The 13849-nt window shown below is 32.1% G+C and overlaps 1 protein-coding gene across 1 annotated transcript; it reads right to left on the minus strand.

The window, feature by feature from the left end:
• Positions 1 to 263: 263 nt before the first annotated feature.
• On the minus strand, positions 264 to 13828 carry LOC148277667 (sodium-coupled monocarboxylate transporter 2-like). The gene is made up of 9 exons (XM_088232564.1): positions 13593 to 13828; positions 10860 to 11086; positions 9711 to 9835; positions 9254 to 9406; positions 7224 to 7446; positions 6200 to 6340; positions 5994 to 6123; positions 5812 to 5900; positions 264 to 573 (listed from the first exon to the last, which is right to left on the minus strand). The coding sequence occupies exons 2-9, from the start codon at positions 11072 to 11074 to the stop codon at positions 279 to 281; spliced, it is 1371 nt and encodes a 456-aa protein (XP_088088690.1). The 5' UTR covers positions 11075 to 11086; positions 13593 to 13828; the 3' UTR covers positions 264 to 278.
• Between the last annotated feature and the right edge of the window lie 21 nt (positions 13829 to 13849).

Here is a 13849-nt window from a genome sequence, read left to right on the forward strand (position 1 = left end):
ACCCATCTTTGTCGCTACGCAACCAGTCATGTTTCTTATTCGCCATGTAATAAATACGCACTAAACAGCAACCTCGTGTCTTCTCTGTCAGTCTCTAACTGGGATAGGAGCTTCAACCAACCCTCAACTACCTAAATCCTACAGTATTACTTGGCCATATTTAGCACTTCATGCACTTATAACAATTCTACACGATAGCTTTCTTGAGAATCTCTATTCTAGAAAAAATACATGTTCACTTTTATACTTCAAACCAGATATCTGTATGCGATAAAGGGTTAAAATGTAATTATGTAAAATACCTTTGAATTAGCTCTTGGAAAGATCATTCCCATCACAAATGTCCCCAGCATAGCTCCATTTGTTACTCCTGAGAAGCTGATCATCAACTGGAGGATGCTGCCCAGCCTCTCTACCAGAAACACCATGAACATACTGAGGATCCCAAAGACGACCACCACCAGCTTCATGACGTAACTGGCGTTGGTGTCAGATATGGCATTCGGAAAGACCAGGCAGAAAAAATCCTTGTAGACAAGCCCAGCAATGGTGTTGAGAAAAGAGGACATGGAACTGAAGAAGAATGTGGACATCAAACTAGTCAGATTTTATTTTATCTTATATATTTACTTAAAATTGAAATAGAACAACTTTTTCAAGTTTTACTTGAGTAATGAGGAAGTTCAGTGTTTTTTTTTTCAGGCCAAAAATTGTTTTTCAAGCTTTATGTATCGAATTATCAGCGCTTTTCATTTTTTAAAGTTTTGTAATTCTAAAAAACTCCATGTGTGACGTCAAAGGTTCTCTTCCACCTATTCTCTGTCAGTTCTGCCGATAAGTCCGTTTACGGTAAGCAGACCGGATATCTCTCACATCTGTTTTATCATTAGTTTATTCATATGAACCATCGTGACGTCGTTCAAAGTAGTTATTTTTTTCGTACATTGTCAAGAATCTTTGCAGTTTTTATTCAATTTTACACATTTTTACTCTCTAATTTTTGCCGCGCGCAAGAAAACATTTTCTGTAGCCAATTTCCCGTAGGGCTGAAGTTCCTCATTAGTTATTATTATTTTTTATTTTACAAATACGCATTCAAATTTTATATAATAAAACATAAATTTTATAAATTCATAATCGCGGCACTGGACCTCTATTACAGACGCTAACTACATCGTACATTTCGAGGTGGTATAAGCTTACCCACCACAAACCGTAGGTAAACTGCATCTAAGGACATAAGTCTCCTTGGCGGTGCCCACATACATGGAAAAGTTGCACGTTGCCGAGCGAGAAAAACTACCGGAAAGGAGCTCTCTGTAATCTCGTAGCCTTATAATCTTTGTGCTGAAAGAAGGTAATTCATAAGTACATAATTTTCACTTCATCGGATTGAGAAAAGAGGGAAGTGAAATCTTTACAGACTGGGATTAAACTGATTGGTCCTGATAAATTGGCCGAAATGATTACAAAACTTTTTAAAAGCCTTGAAATTATTTTTAGAAGCCACCAGATCTGTAGATTCGCCAGGACCTATAACAGGGCCACGGATTGTAGCGAGACTGTAAAAAGTAAAATCGATATTTATGAACGAAAATGTGTATCAACAATGTTTTGAGTATATCCAAATGTTTGTTGACAGGTTGGATTTCCTCCCCAGAAAGGTTTTTTGATCTAAATTTGTAGCAACAGAGATGAAATTTTTTTTTGAAAATCGAATATCGAAGTCTAGGCATTTACATGGCTTATGACCTGTCATTGGCTGGTTTAAGTGGCCATTTTGCACACTGTGTAACACTCACAATTCTGCCCGTTTATACATCCAAATTTCATCTACTCTTCCATCTAACAATTTTACCGGCGTTGATATTACGAAAAAAACGGCGGAGGCGCTGTCAAGCAATACGAAAAACGAATTTTTTTTTTTCAATCATGCAATTTTATTAATCAATCATGCAATTTTATACTGTTTCGGATGTGTGTGTATTTTGATTCAAATGTCAAACCATCGTATCCTTCAAAATCCGTTGCCCCTTATTTTGAATTTTCAGTCACTGACGTCACTTCCTTCCCGGCGGAAGTCAAGAAAAAACAGTACTTCTTGTGACATCGCAACGAACAACACACGGCAAAGCGCATCTTTAAAATCTATCTGAGATAACTTGTCCAGATCAATTCAAGTAACGTCACGTGCTAATAAAACGATGTAGTGCTATCCTGGAACAGGAACGAGGGCCAAAGGAAGGAAAACGTAAGTCCTTATCCCTTTTATTTAATTCCTAAATTGAGACATTACACACGAATACCAAACGAACATACACCATTTTTTTACGAAGGAATAATGAACGTAATTTGGTGCATCTCGCGGATAAATAATATATTCGAACATATTGCCTTTTCGCGAGACGTTGTCGAAGAAAATAATTCTGTATTCTGGTTGAATACCACTGTTTTATAGCAACCATTCACGGACAGTGTATACTCATAATGTTGTATTAAATAGACTCCGGGAACTCGGCAATGATTGTTCCCACGTATCGGACATATTGAGTGTAGGATATTGTTATTGTAAATCAAACCGATTTAACTTTTTCAAAGATGATGAATGGTAATTTAGCCCTTAGTATTTTTGTTATATGAAACACTGCTTTACGGTTTTCTTGTCATATTTATCCTTTAAAATATTTTATTATTTTATTCGATTTTTACATTTACTTTTAATTGTTTTAAACTTCTACTGAATGTGTTATATAATTTTTAGTTTAATTTTTATTTCCAAATCTTGAGTATACAATGATGTGTGTTTTAAAAAAAAATTAAACCAAATATGTTCATATTATAAGTTTTGCAAAAGGCAATTTAGCCGTTTCATTACAACATTATTCCTTTGTATTTTGAAACGTATAATAATCATAATAAAAATACCGAGTATTCAGTATTTTTATTTTTTGCCAATGATAACCTCCATGGAATTCGCAAATGTTAACAATTATTCTTTTCTCACTTGAGTTTCTCATTTATTTATTTTTTTTCACATTTAATGTTTACATCTTTTGCATAATTTATGAAGACTTGATTGGTCTTTTCATGTTAGTAAATCGTTGTTTTTAATACTTATTATGTATGACTATATGTTTTCTGAATAAAACAAAAAAAAAATAATCGTGTAAATTCATCAAAACAATAATTTGCGTAAATCTTCGTGTGCCTTTCGTTAAATTTATTATTATTTATTTCGTATCAAAAATTAAACTACCTACTTTTCGGTCGTTAATAATATCGGCCGGCCAAACGTCGAGCCTAGGTGAGCATTTCGAATACTGTTTGAATCGATACGTTCTGTTATTTGAGACTTTATCGAATAACAAAAAACTTCGTTATCGCGTATTCTTGAAATCATTTTTTAATTGTAAGATTTAAATTTATCAACTTGAGTGTAGCGTAAATGTATGAAAAGGCGGAAGGAACCATTTCGATCTGGAAACAATGCGATTAGCGATCGAGAAAACATTCCACGGTTTTTTGTCTTGGTGCGAGCACTTATAGTCCTGAAAATGTAACATGATTACAATAACAGCTGTCAGAAAAAGTGACAGCATAACTTTGTAGTAACGTCAAAGGAGTTATTTATATTGACACACGAAAAATCATTTGTATCTGGCGTGTTAATTTATTTTGTCAATACAATGCTTGAAACATAAATCAACATTAATATATAAAATCAGCGTTAAAACTAAAAGAAAACTAAAATAAACCTAATTAATAATAACGTTCTTACAAGGTTACATCATTTTGCAAAAACGTTAGGGATGGGACAAATTAATCAATGTAATTTGATCGAATAAAAAAAGAACTAATTTGATGTTGTTCATGAAAAAAGTATAAATTTCTCATTTTTTGTTGAATAATTGTGTTAAACACACTATAACAGGCTTGTTTTTGCGTTTTTTATGTCAATTTTCGGAAACAGAGTTTCTCATGGTTGCATGAAATAACTGATAAAATCGATTTGATCAGTGATCAGTAATTTCCCATCACTAATGAAATTAGTTTGACAGCTGTCATTCTAATCAAGCTATATTTCAAGGACTATCGATTTAAAAGTAGACATGTTTAACGAGACACAAATCAAAATTTTGTGCAAGATGATATCGGAGGACGAAGAGGCCACAAAAAAAACTATGTTATACAGGAGAGAATGGGCGATATTGTATGCGAGATTTTAAATACCGAACGACAACTTTTACCACCACTGGTGTCAACGAAAGTAGTTAAGTCCGAAACACATGTCACGAACCATCACGCAAAATGGCCATGCAGGTGAAATAAGAGTTTCCTGCGTTTTAGTTCACAATATGAACGACTTATCAAACGTTGAAATATTCCAATATTTAATATCGTTTTTATCAGGAGAGCCTATAAACTATCAATTATTCGAGCATTTCCAATCACGGCAAATAATGAGAAACTTCAGCCCTACGGGAAATTAGATAAAAACTATTTTATCTAACGCGCGGTAAAAAATAGAGAGTTAAATTATACTGCAAAGTATAAAAAAATGTATGAAAAAAATATTAAAAAATATTTAAATAAAAATGAACTACTTTGAACTACGTCATTAGTTCGTATAAATCAACAAATGATAACAGAGTTTTGGAATATTTCCGGTTTATTTACCTTTAACGGACCAATCGGTAGAACTGACCGAGAAGAAGCCGAAAAAAACTTGAGACGTTACACGCGGATTAATTTCAGAAATACAAAACTCCTTAAAAATCATAGTGCTGATAATACGTTATTTATGCAGTTTTTTTTGCGAGCAGCAAGGAGGATTTGCAACAAATAGTCTCTAAAATTTATGATGGTATGCCTGGAGAGCGAATTAGTGATGAATGAAAGTTCATAAGTCAAAAAGGGTCTTTAAAAGGGGATGTGAGGTTACTGAATTCATAATAAATGTAAACAACGAATGTCTTGAACAAGTAGACGAATTTGTGCATCTGGAAAGCATGTTTTAAAGAGATGGAAGAATAGAAAAAGATGTTGAAAAATACGGGCAAAAAAAAGAACGGCGCACTAAGCACAGTATTTACTAATAAAAGTATGTCAATCGAAGCTAAACTGGCAGTGCACTACGGAGTTTTAGCCTCAACACTTATGTATGGAAGTGAAACATGGAACTGGTAGAGGAAGGATAAAAGCCGAGTGAACGCGGTTAAAATACGATCTCTATGACTTAGGAAATTAATGTATGACAGGGTTACGAATGATGAAATCATGCGAGAGTGTAAATCTGAGTCAGGTATAATTGATCAAATTAAAAAGGGTCTCTGAGATGGCTTGGTTATGTAGAACGAATGGAAGACGAAAGAATGATAAAACAAGTATATTTAACAAAAATGAACGGTAACGTGAGACGAGGACAATCAAGAAAGACGTGGCATAATCAAATAAACCAAAATCATAGTTATGGTCATGTCAAAAGCAGGCAGAACCGAAGGACATGTATGAAAAGATTTATGAATGTGAAAGAAGCTAGAAATGTATGCCAGGATAGACATGTGTGGCGGTCCATTCTCTCTGCCTACCCCTAGGGGGAAATGGTGTGATGGTGGTAGTAGTAGTAGCACTTGGATATTGGATTAGTTAATTAATTTGAACGTCCAAAGGTAATTTTTGTACAAATTTTGGGTCACAAACCTAGGTAACAAATCCCGTAAATTTATAAAAGCTTTAGCAGAAAATTTAATGAACCCATATACCTCATTTTGAGAGCGGACATGGATTTCATGAAAAAAATATAAGTCATACCTTAAAGCAGCACTAAATACGCCAGCCATGAACAAACCAGGTAACCCAGGAATATTTCTTGCAGTGTCCATGACGTAGTAAGGAAGAATCTAAAATATTATTTTCAAAAATACCATCAGATCAAAGTCGATTAATGAAACAAATGAAATCCGAGTAGTTATCAATATTCAAATTAACTTTACTTGATCAGATCTTGTTATTACTCCAGCGGTGAGAGGGTCGCATCCATAATATTTCGAAAACATTATCAGACCAGAGAAGAGACATAATGCTTTAATTATCGAAATCATTATGCTGTAGATGTACAAAACCCTGTAAAAAAATGTTTTTGCTGTAGTAGAGCTTTGGGAAACAGTAATCTTTTGAAAAAGGCAAAAAAATAACTTACTTATTGGCGTCCCTGAGAGTGGGAACTGATAAAAATCTTTGAATGCATAATTGGTTTACTCCAAGAGACGACACCCATCCAAAACACATCCCAATTGTGGCTGTCCAAAATGAAATACGCTTTGTTGGGTTCAAATCAAAACTGAAAATGAAAGCTAGACTTAAAATAAACAAGCGTTTTTTAAAAAAAACATTTCTGTTTGTTTCTAATATTTTCTATTATTATTTCACTTTCTTTAACAGTTAACAAAATCCCACTAAACAGTACTATCGATGTGTTCCTACAGCAAAGGCATGCATTAAAAAGCAAGCGGTGTTATCACTTCTAAGTTGCGATGACTCACTTGCCATGTCTGCCTAGATAATGCCATAACTATGCCTATTAAAAATTAAAACTAATTCTAAAACTGTTCAGGCTGAGTTAATTTACTGCATTATATGTTATTAATTCCAATCTATAAGGGCCTGTTGATTATCTTAAAAAACCTCAAACTTTTGATGATTTGGGTGAGATTCACCCGGGTCAATTATTTGACCTATTTTTACTTTTTTCTTTAACATTACACTTAATCAATCATATTATTTTAGCTGTTTTAGCTTATTTTTGGCGTATTGTCCAAATGTTTGTTGCTGAATTTTACCCGCTCGGGATTAAAAATATTCATATTTATTGCAAAAAAGAGGACCATACTAGACTTACCTATTCCCTTCTCTCTTGAATTCCTATCAGTCTTATTTATTTCTATTTCATTCAACTCGACTAAGTAATAATCTTTTTTCCCTTAAAAAACTTTTTTTGCCTTGAAAAATCACTTAAACGTTAATCTTTATTACTCATTAATTACAATAGTTCACATCTACAAATAAATTTAACTGGAAAAAATATACGCATAGCAATAAGTTTGGAAGTGTATAAAATACATGAATGTACTAAAACCTTACAAAGTAATCAAAGACACTTGTATTGTAACACTAAAATAATTGAGATTGATTAAAGATCTGCAATAATTTTTTTGATTACCTACTCAAAAAAATGAATCCTGTCTTGAGCTTCAGAAATAGTCCATATTTTTGTAAATCCTCCTCCTGAATACACTCCAAGGATGAGTATTGCAACGATTGCTCCATTCATCGTAATAAACTGTATTGTATCTGTCCACACAACAGCTTTCAACCCTCCAATTGTTGTATAAAAGATGCACACGAAGCTTACAAGAGGAGTAATATATTTTATGTCAAGTCCTGTAACTGCAAATAACAATACCAAAAGTGTTTAAAGTTTCAAATAAAAAACGAAAATAAATTTAAAATGAAATGAAATAAACGTTATCAGTGTTACTAAATGTATATCTCTCCGTCTTGTGGTTAAATGATCAACGTGTTTACGTACCTTCAGGTCTCGGATTCGATTTTGATTGTTGACATGAAATATTTAAGTGTTTTTATACTATAATATTGTATAGCCCCTGGCCTGGCACCTGGATCGTAAAACTGATCATCTTACATGTCTTACAGCATACTCGTATTATGATCAATATATGCTGTATTTGGTGTTCCAATGCAGAGCCCTATTTACCATTAGGTGAGGAAAGAGAAATGAAGATGGAAGTTATATTTGAACACAATTCTATGCCCAGGCGGGTGAAAAATACCTGCAGTTCCGTATGTGAAATAGAACCTAAACCCTGGACAAGTGTTTTCAACTTGATGACTGCTCTTAAGTAAAATTGTGAAAAGGGGAGTCGAATAGTGGGGATATGTCCACCTCGCTGTTTAGAGGATTTTTGTCTACCATGGTTAAGGTCACAGGTTTGATTCCCGGTAGAATCGACATGAATAGTGTGTCTGAACTGGTACCGGAAGCGTTAGACTGATTAGCTTGCCTTCTCGTAAACGATGATCGAGATACGCTATATTTAGCGTTCCAATGCTTCCTATGCACTATTGGTTAAGGACATGATTTTGGGAGAGTACTCCACAGATTGATGACTGTTTCAAGAAGGAAAGAGTACTCATTCGAAACTGTTGTGGTCTCTCTCTATTGTAAAAATTAAAAAAAACATTTTTATTTAATTTCATAATTTATAATGAAGTATAACGAGGTAAATTTATTTACATCCAGCACATTTTCGGCAAATAATATAACGTATGGCACTGCACACTGCACAGGTGTGCCAATGTTAGATTGAAGTTAATTTGATATTTAAGTTTCACGTTGATATTTGAGTTTCTGATTTAATATTTTAGTTTCACTTTATACACAAAACTATCAATATTTTACTGCTCGACAATATTATAGCATAGATATTATGTTTTTAAGTTAGATTTAAGTTGATTTTTCTGTGAATATGTTTGTACTGATCTTGTTCTTAATAGGAACTATATGGGCGATCTTAACATGACTGAAATGAGAAACATTGTTTCTAATATGGTATTCTAGTAGAACAAAATTTATTTATATTTTTTATGTCCTATCCGGATTCCAGATTCCTTAAAAAATGTTAACAAAGAGGCGCGAAACCAAAGACTGGGAGTAAATCCAGTACCAAGCCTGCCATATTGAGTATTCAGGGGCCGATTATATCGATTGCATGCAAAATTTAAAAATTGGAGCATCCCATATTAGGACCATTTTTTTTAAATAGTTTTTTTTCTATTGCTTAACGTTTTCTTTAAAATAAGGACATTTCCATGTATCAAAAAAAATGTTTCGATTACATTTTTAGGTTACATAACTATGTTCCCAAAGATTTTAATGTACATAATACTTTATAAATAATTTTATCATAATTAGTGAGTATCTTTTCTTACACTATTCCATATTCGATACATTTATATTCGTCTACTTAAAATAGAAATAACATATTCCTTTGCAAGAGCTATTATTTCAAAAATCGTTCTCATCTCGATTAAACTCTTGCAAATGGAAACAGTAAAATACTCATTATTTATTGTCGTTTGACTGCATTTCTAAAAATATTAATATTCTTATAACGAAATGTTACAAGTTGATTCTCATTTAATAAGTAAAGTGTGTAATTTTTATAACACTTACCAAGATTGAAAGCCATAGCAGGAACACACATAACAATGGGAACTGTAATCACGCAATCCAACAAAAATAGGAAGGAGGCTGTATGGCGAACTTTCTTGCAAAATCTCATTTCCAAGTATTCGTAGCTGGACGTTAGTTGGAGGTTGTAGAACACTAAAATACGAAATTATAAAAGGCAATAATGCATAAAAACTTTAAATATTAAAATTGTGTTATTTTATTGTTTCATTTCATTTGAGAATTATGCTGTGGTTAAAAGTCATAATTGTTTTAAATAGGGTGTTTGTATGTAACCACATAACGAGATTAGTGAATAGACTACCAAAGCGGGTTGCAGCAAGTGGTCAAAAGTATGCAATATATACTATTTGTCACTGTATTATGTCCCTATAAAAAGCATGTATCTTTTAGTTTACTTAAGTTTGTTATCTTTGAAAAATTTAAGTTCTTATTTTACCTGGAAGAAAGACGTATCCAATGATGATGGTTGCCAATATACTCCCGAGACATGTGGCAGCATACTGGGTTCCGTAGGTGTACACTTCGGCTGGCATTCCAAGAAGGGTAATAGCAGAAATGTAACTAAAAAGTCATCCATACTATTACCCAGTTTAAAAATACGTTTACCTATCTATGACATTAATTCACAAAAATACATGTAATGTACAAATACCAAAATATTTTTTTTTGCGGGGAGCATCTCATTAAAGGGAACATTATTATTTTTATAAATTCAATAGTGTTTGATAAATAGTTCAATAAATATGAACATAAAAAACAAATAACTTGATCATTTAAATGCGAATTTATCTTGGTTGTATTATAAATAACAAAATAATAGCTCTTCAATATGCAATAATGAAGAAGCTTACGTATATCAATGATTCAAAGGACTATGCTGGCGGTTTTATGCTTTAAAATTCGTAAGTATTAACGTTTTATGTACTTAGGATCAGGGGGTGCGCTGGAAACATGCTATTGCATATTTTCATCAAGACTTTCATAATAGACTTCATAGTAACCTATAATTTTTTGTGAACAAACGGGAGCGATGTTTTGTTTTTAATGCATTCAATGTAGACAATTGCAGAAAAAAAATTGCCCAGTAAACTACATAAAAAAAATGACAAGCACATCTCTGCAAACACGGATATTTTTATTCATAAGGTAAATTCCAAAAATCACTTCATTAAGAAGTTTGAGATTTAAAAAAAATCGCATTTTAATTTAAGGGTTTTGTCCTCGATCAGTATTTGCTAGATGGTGCTTTCGAGTTTACATTTAAAGCTATCTCTTTGGTGGACAAAACCAAAGTAATGAAAAAAAATATAAAATAGTAATTTGTGTGAAAGGTAAAAAAACGTACAGTATATTATAAAACCGAATAAATGGATTCTTGTTTCGAAGCATCAAAGAGGCGAGCGACTAGGAATGGATACGCGGTCGACACTTTGGCCACCCATGAACTAGACGATAGAAATATTACGTACATTTTTAAGCGTATATTCTTTCTTTTATATACTTAAATTGGGTAAATTCAAGCTGCCATGAACTTTCAGCATTATTGTTAAAACGTTGGTGGTAATAAGTTATGTGCAGTTTTTACCTGGCAGCTAAAGACGTCGCTATTGGAAAAACACCCATGTTCTTCCCTCCGAGCAGGTAATCATTAGCTGTCTTTTGTTTTTTTATAACTCCAAAATATATCCCAATAAGGGCTGACACTACCAACATTCCGGCGAAAAAGAAATAATCGTACAGCGAAAATGTTAGATAGTCTAATTTCATTTCTGAGTTGTGGTAGTCCGTGATGTTCTCCATTTTGAATGTTTTCTGGAAAATGTAAACAAAATGTTAATTTTAATTTCGCTAAAGTATTCAAAATCATTGGATTTAATATTACTCTTATATTTTAAAATATACAAGAATATAATGTAACTCGTTTTGTCTTGTTAGGACGTTTAATAATTTCCTATCAAGATGGAACGCGTCGCATTGAACACTCTTTAGTAGTAAAAAAATGAAAGTAGTATTTAATCCAATAATGGTATTTAAAATTGGATACCTGACTAAATTTTAACATGGAATTCTACCAATTAACTGCATACACAATAAATAATATGTTAGTTAACAATAAACTAGTTACAAAATTCTTTAATATTATTCAAATTATTACGGGACAGAGAACACTCAAACATCAAAATATATTCGATCTGTTTTCGTTTTCAAGCAATGCAACATCCTGCCAAAATTACAAGATAGACACTTTTTATGATCTTTTCTCTACTTCTAATTACTAATCTTTAAAAAAAATCATTCCTGTCTAGATGGATAAAGAATAAAGTTCTGTGTTTTGATTGTGATATACATAGAACCAGAGTTCTGGAGAGTGATTTTGACTCGATAGCTATTCGCAGTTATTAATATATTTAAATAAATAATAAATAAATTATAAGTCATTCCTTTTGTATGTAAAGAATATGCCTATAACATTTTTTTTATTAACCGAAATTTATTTTCAATTGAAAGGATTAAATGGGTTTATTTGAATTTTAGGCACAGTATGCGTTCGATATTAGGCACAGTTATACCACTATTTTCCATTTACACAATTCTTGCATTATACTCGTATGGACGATTGTATATTCTATCCTCTTGAGATGTCCCATTTAGTATCGTAATTCCAACGGTACCAACTTGAAACCTGTCGAAGGTCATTTATGTAGTGGTCCCGTTTATCGGATTTTCGGGGTGTTTGACATGAAAGAATACATTTTTTTAAACATTAAATCGAATAAAAGAATTTTAATAATAATCAATAATGTCGTTCAGATATTTGGTATAAGCTCAAAAGACATATTAATTAATAACCTTTAGTTGGTAAACTAAATGCAGCATATCTCGATGACGTTTTATATGAAGGTAAGGTGTCGTCAGTTTTCGACTTTAGGTCAGTCCAAAGACAATATATCGGTTTAAAAAGTAATTTAAAATCACTTTTTAAACCGGTATAATAGGTATCGACCTTTCCAGGAATCGAACCGGGATCTCAAGTGTGGTAGATGATTCCACTCGATTTTCTTTATATAGGACAGTGGACATGGAGTCAAATAAATAAAAATTATTTGAAAATTTTCGATATATTTTACTCACAAAACTGTACTCTTTTTCCGTCCGGACACGGATAAAATAACGAACAACGAATTTTACTCCCTATCTGCATCTAATGGTGCTTAGTCCACTGCTTTCTTATACCAACTGCAGTGAATTTTAATTTTTTGATTAAATAAGGGACGCCTTTTTTTACGTTTATATACATAAATACGTATTTTTATTTTACATTAAACTTCTACCTCTGTTTTCCGTTTCTACATCTATAATGGAAAGGGAAAAATATTCGAATATTTATAATTTTTGTTACATGTAAGTAAGATTACCAATCTTACGTTTCAGGCGCCTGTTCAGGAACTATGAAATATTTTAGTGTAAAAACAATTATTAAATAAATATTTCATGTCGTCCATCGAACCGAATCCAAGACCTCCTGCATAGTACGCAAATACGCTGACCATTTGACCACGTGGCGGACAAATTAGAATTTTAGTACTTAAAAATACCTGTTGTCTATAAGATTATTCAAAAAATAAAATAGAGAAATAATGAATAGCATAATTTGTAAACATAATGCTAGAGTACAATTTACAAAAAAAAGTATTATGTCATTAATTTACATTTTTGTCAAACGTATGATGTAAGAATTTTCAGAAATTGTATTATCCATCGATCATCCTCAAGGCACTGTGTATAGAAGGCTGCTTTCACTGCATTCACTGCATTGGTAAGCCGTATATTCGAAAAAAGTCTTAGACTTAAAAATAAAAAATAATACGTAAAAAAATTACACCTAAATAATACGTACCGGACTATTAAAAAATGTCAACATTTAATAATTATAATTTCTAATTATACACATACTAATTCAGCGTAAATCTATCTCCATGCACAAGAGCTTCGCTCTTTTTTGGAGAAGAACAGCATTAAAAACGAAAAAACATGTAATGAAGGTTCCTTCATTATTCATAGTAAGTAATATAATGTATATTACATACTATACATTATTTAATTAAATAAATAAACCAAGTGTCCGATCATTTGATCATTAGTCATAAGTAAAAGTTTAAAATACAAAGTTCTAAATAACAATTTGAAAACAGCTTCTGTTTTGTAATAAAATAGGAATGTTTTCCGAAAAGTTTTTTAATCATTAATCGTAAAACAATCTAGTCAATGTATTAACTACCTACCTGTTACATAAATAAATAATTAATGTCATGTCTACCTTTTACGGAATCAAATCCACGTTCTTTATCGTAGAAATCAAATGCGCAAAACAAAAAAATACTAATGATTATTTTTTAATTCATATCTTTTATTCTAAAAACACCCTGGAAATTAAAACTTTAAGTTTATCACTTAAGATTTCTTTATCAAAAACTCTTTTGTAAGAGTTGTACATTCACTCCATGTTTATTGGTTGCAAGAACCAACCTCACTGGTTTTATTTTAAAAACCTACATTCGCAGCATCATTTGACTT

This window comes from Micrasema longulum, unplaced genomic scaffold, assembly GCF_059751315.1.
Source record: "Micrasema longulum isolate JH-2025_06_02 unplaced genomic scaffold, ASM5975131v1 h1tg000996l, whole genome shotgun sequence".
In the NCBI taxonomy this organism is placed as follows: domain Eukaryota; kingdom Metazoa; phylum Arthropoda; class Insecta; order Trichoptera; family Brachycentridae; genus Micrasema; species Micrasema longulum.

What these genes read in the sequence shown, in the direction of transcription:
- LOC148277667 (XM_088232564.1), bottom strand. Translation starts at nt 11,074, where the DNA reads ATGGAGAACATCACGGACTACCACAACTCAGAAATGAAATTAGACTAT. An exon ending in GCGACGTCTTTAGCTGCCAG is followed by an intron (nt 9,836 to 10,859) that starts GTAAAAACTGCA and finishes ATGACTTTTTAG; the next exon opens with TTACATTTCTGCTATTACCC. An exon ending in ACTCTCAGGGACGCCAATAA is followed by an intron (nt 6,124 to 6,199) that starts GTAAGTTATTTT and finishes ATTTTTTTACAG; the next exon opens with GGTTTTGTACATCTACAGCA.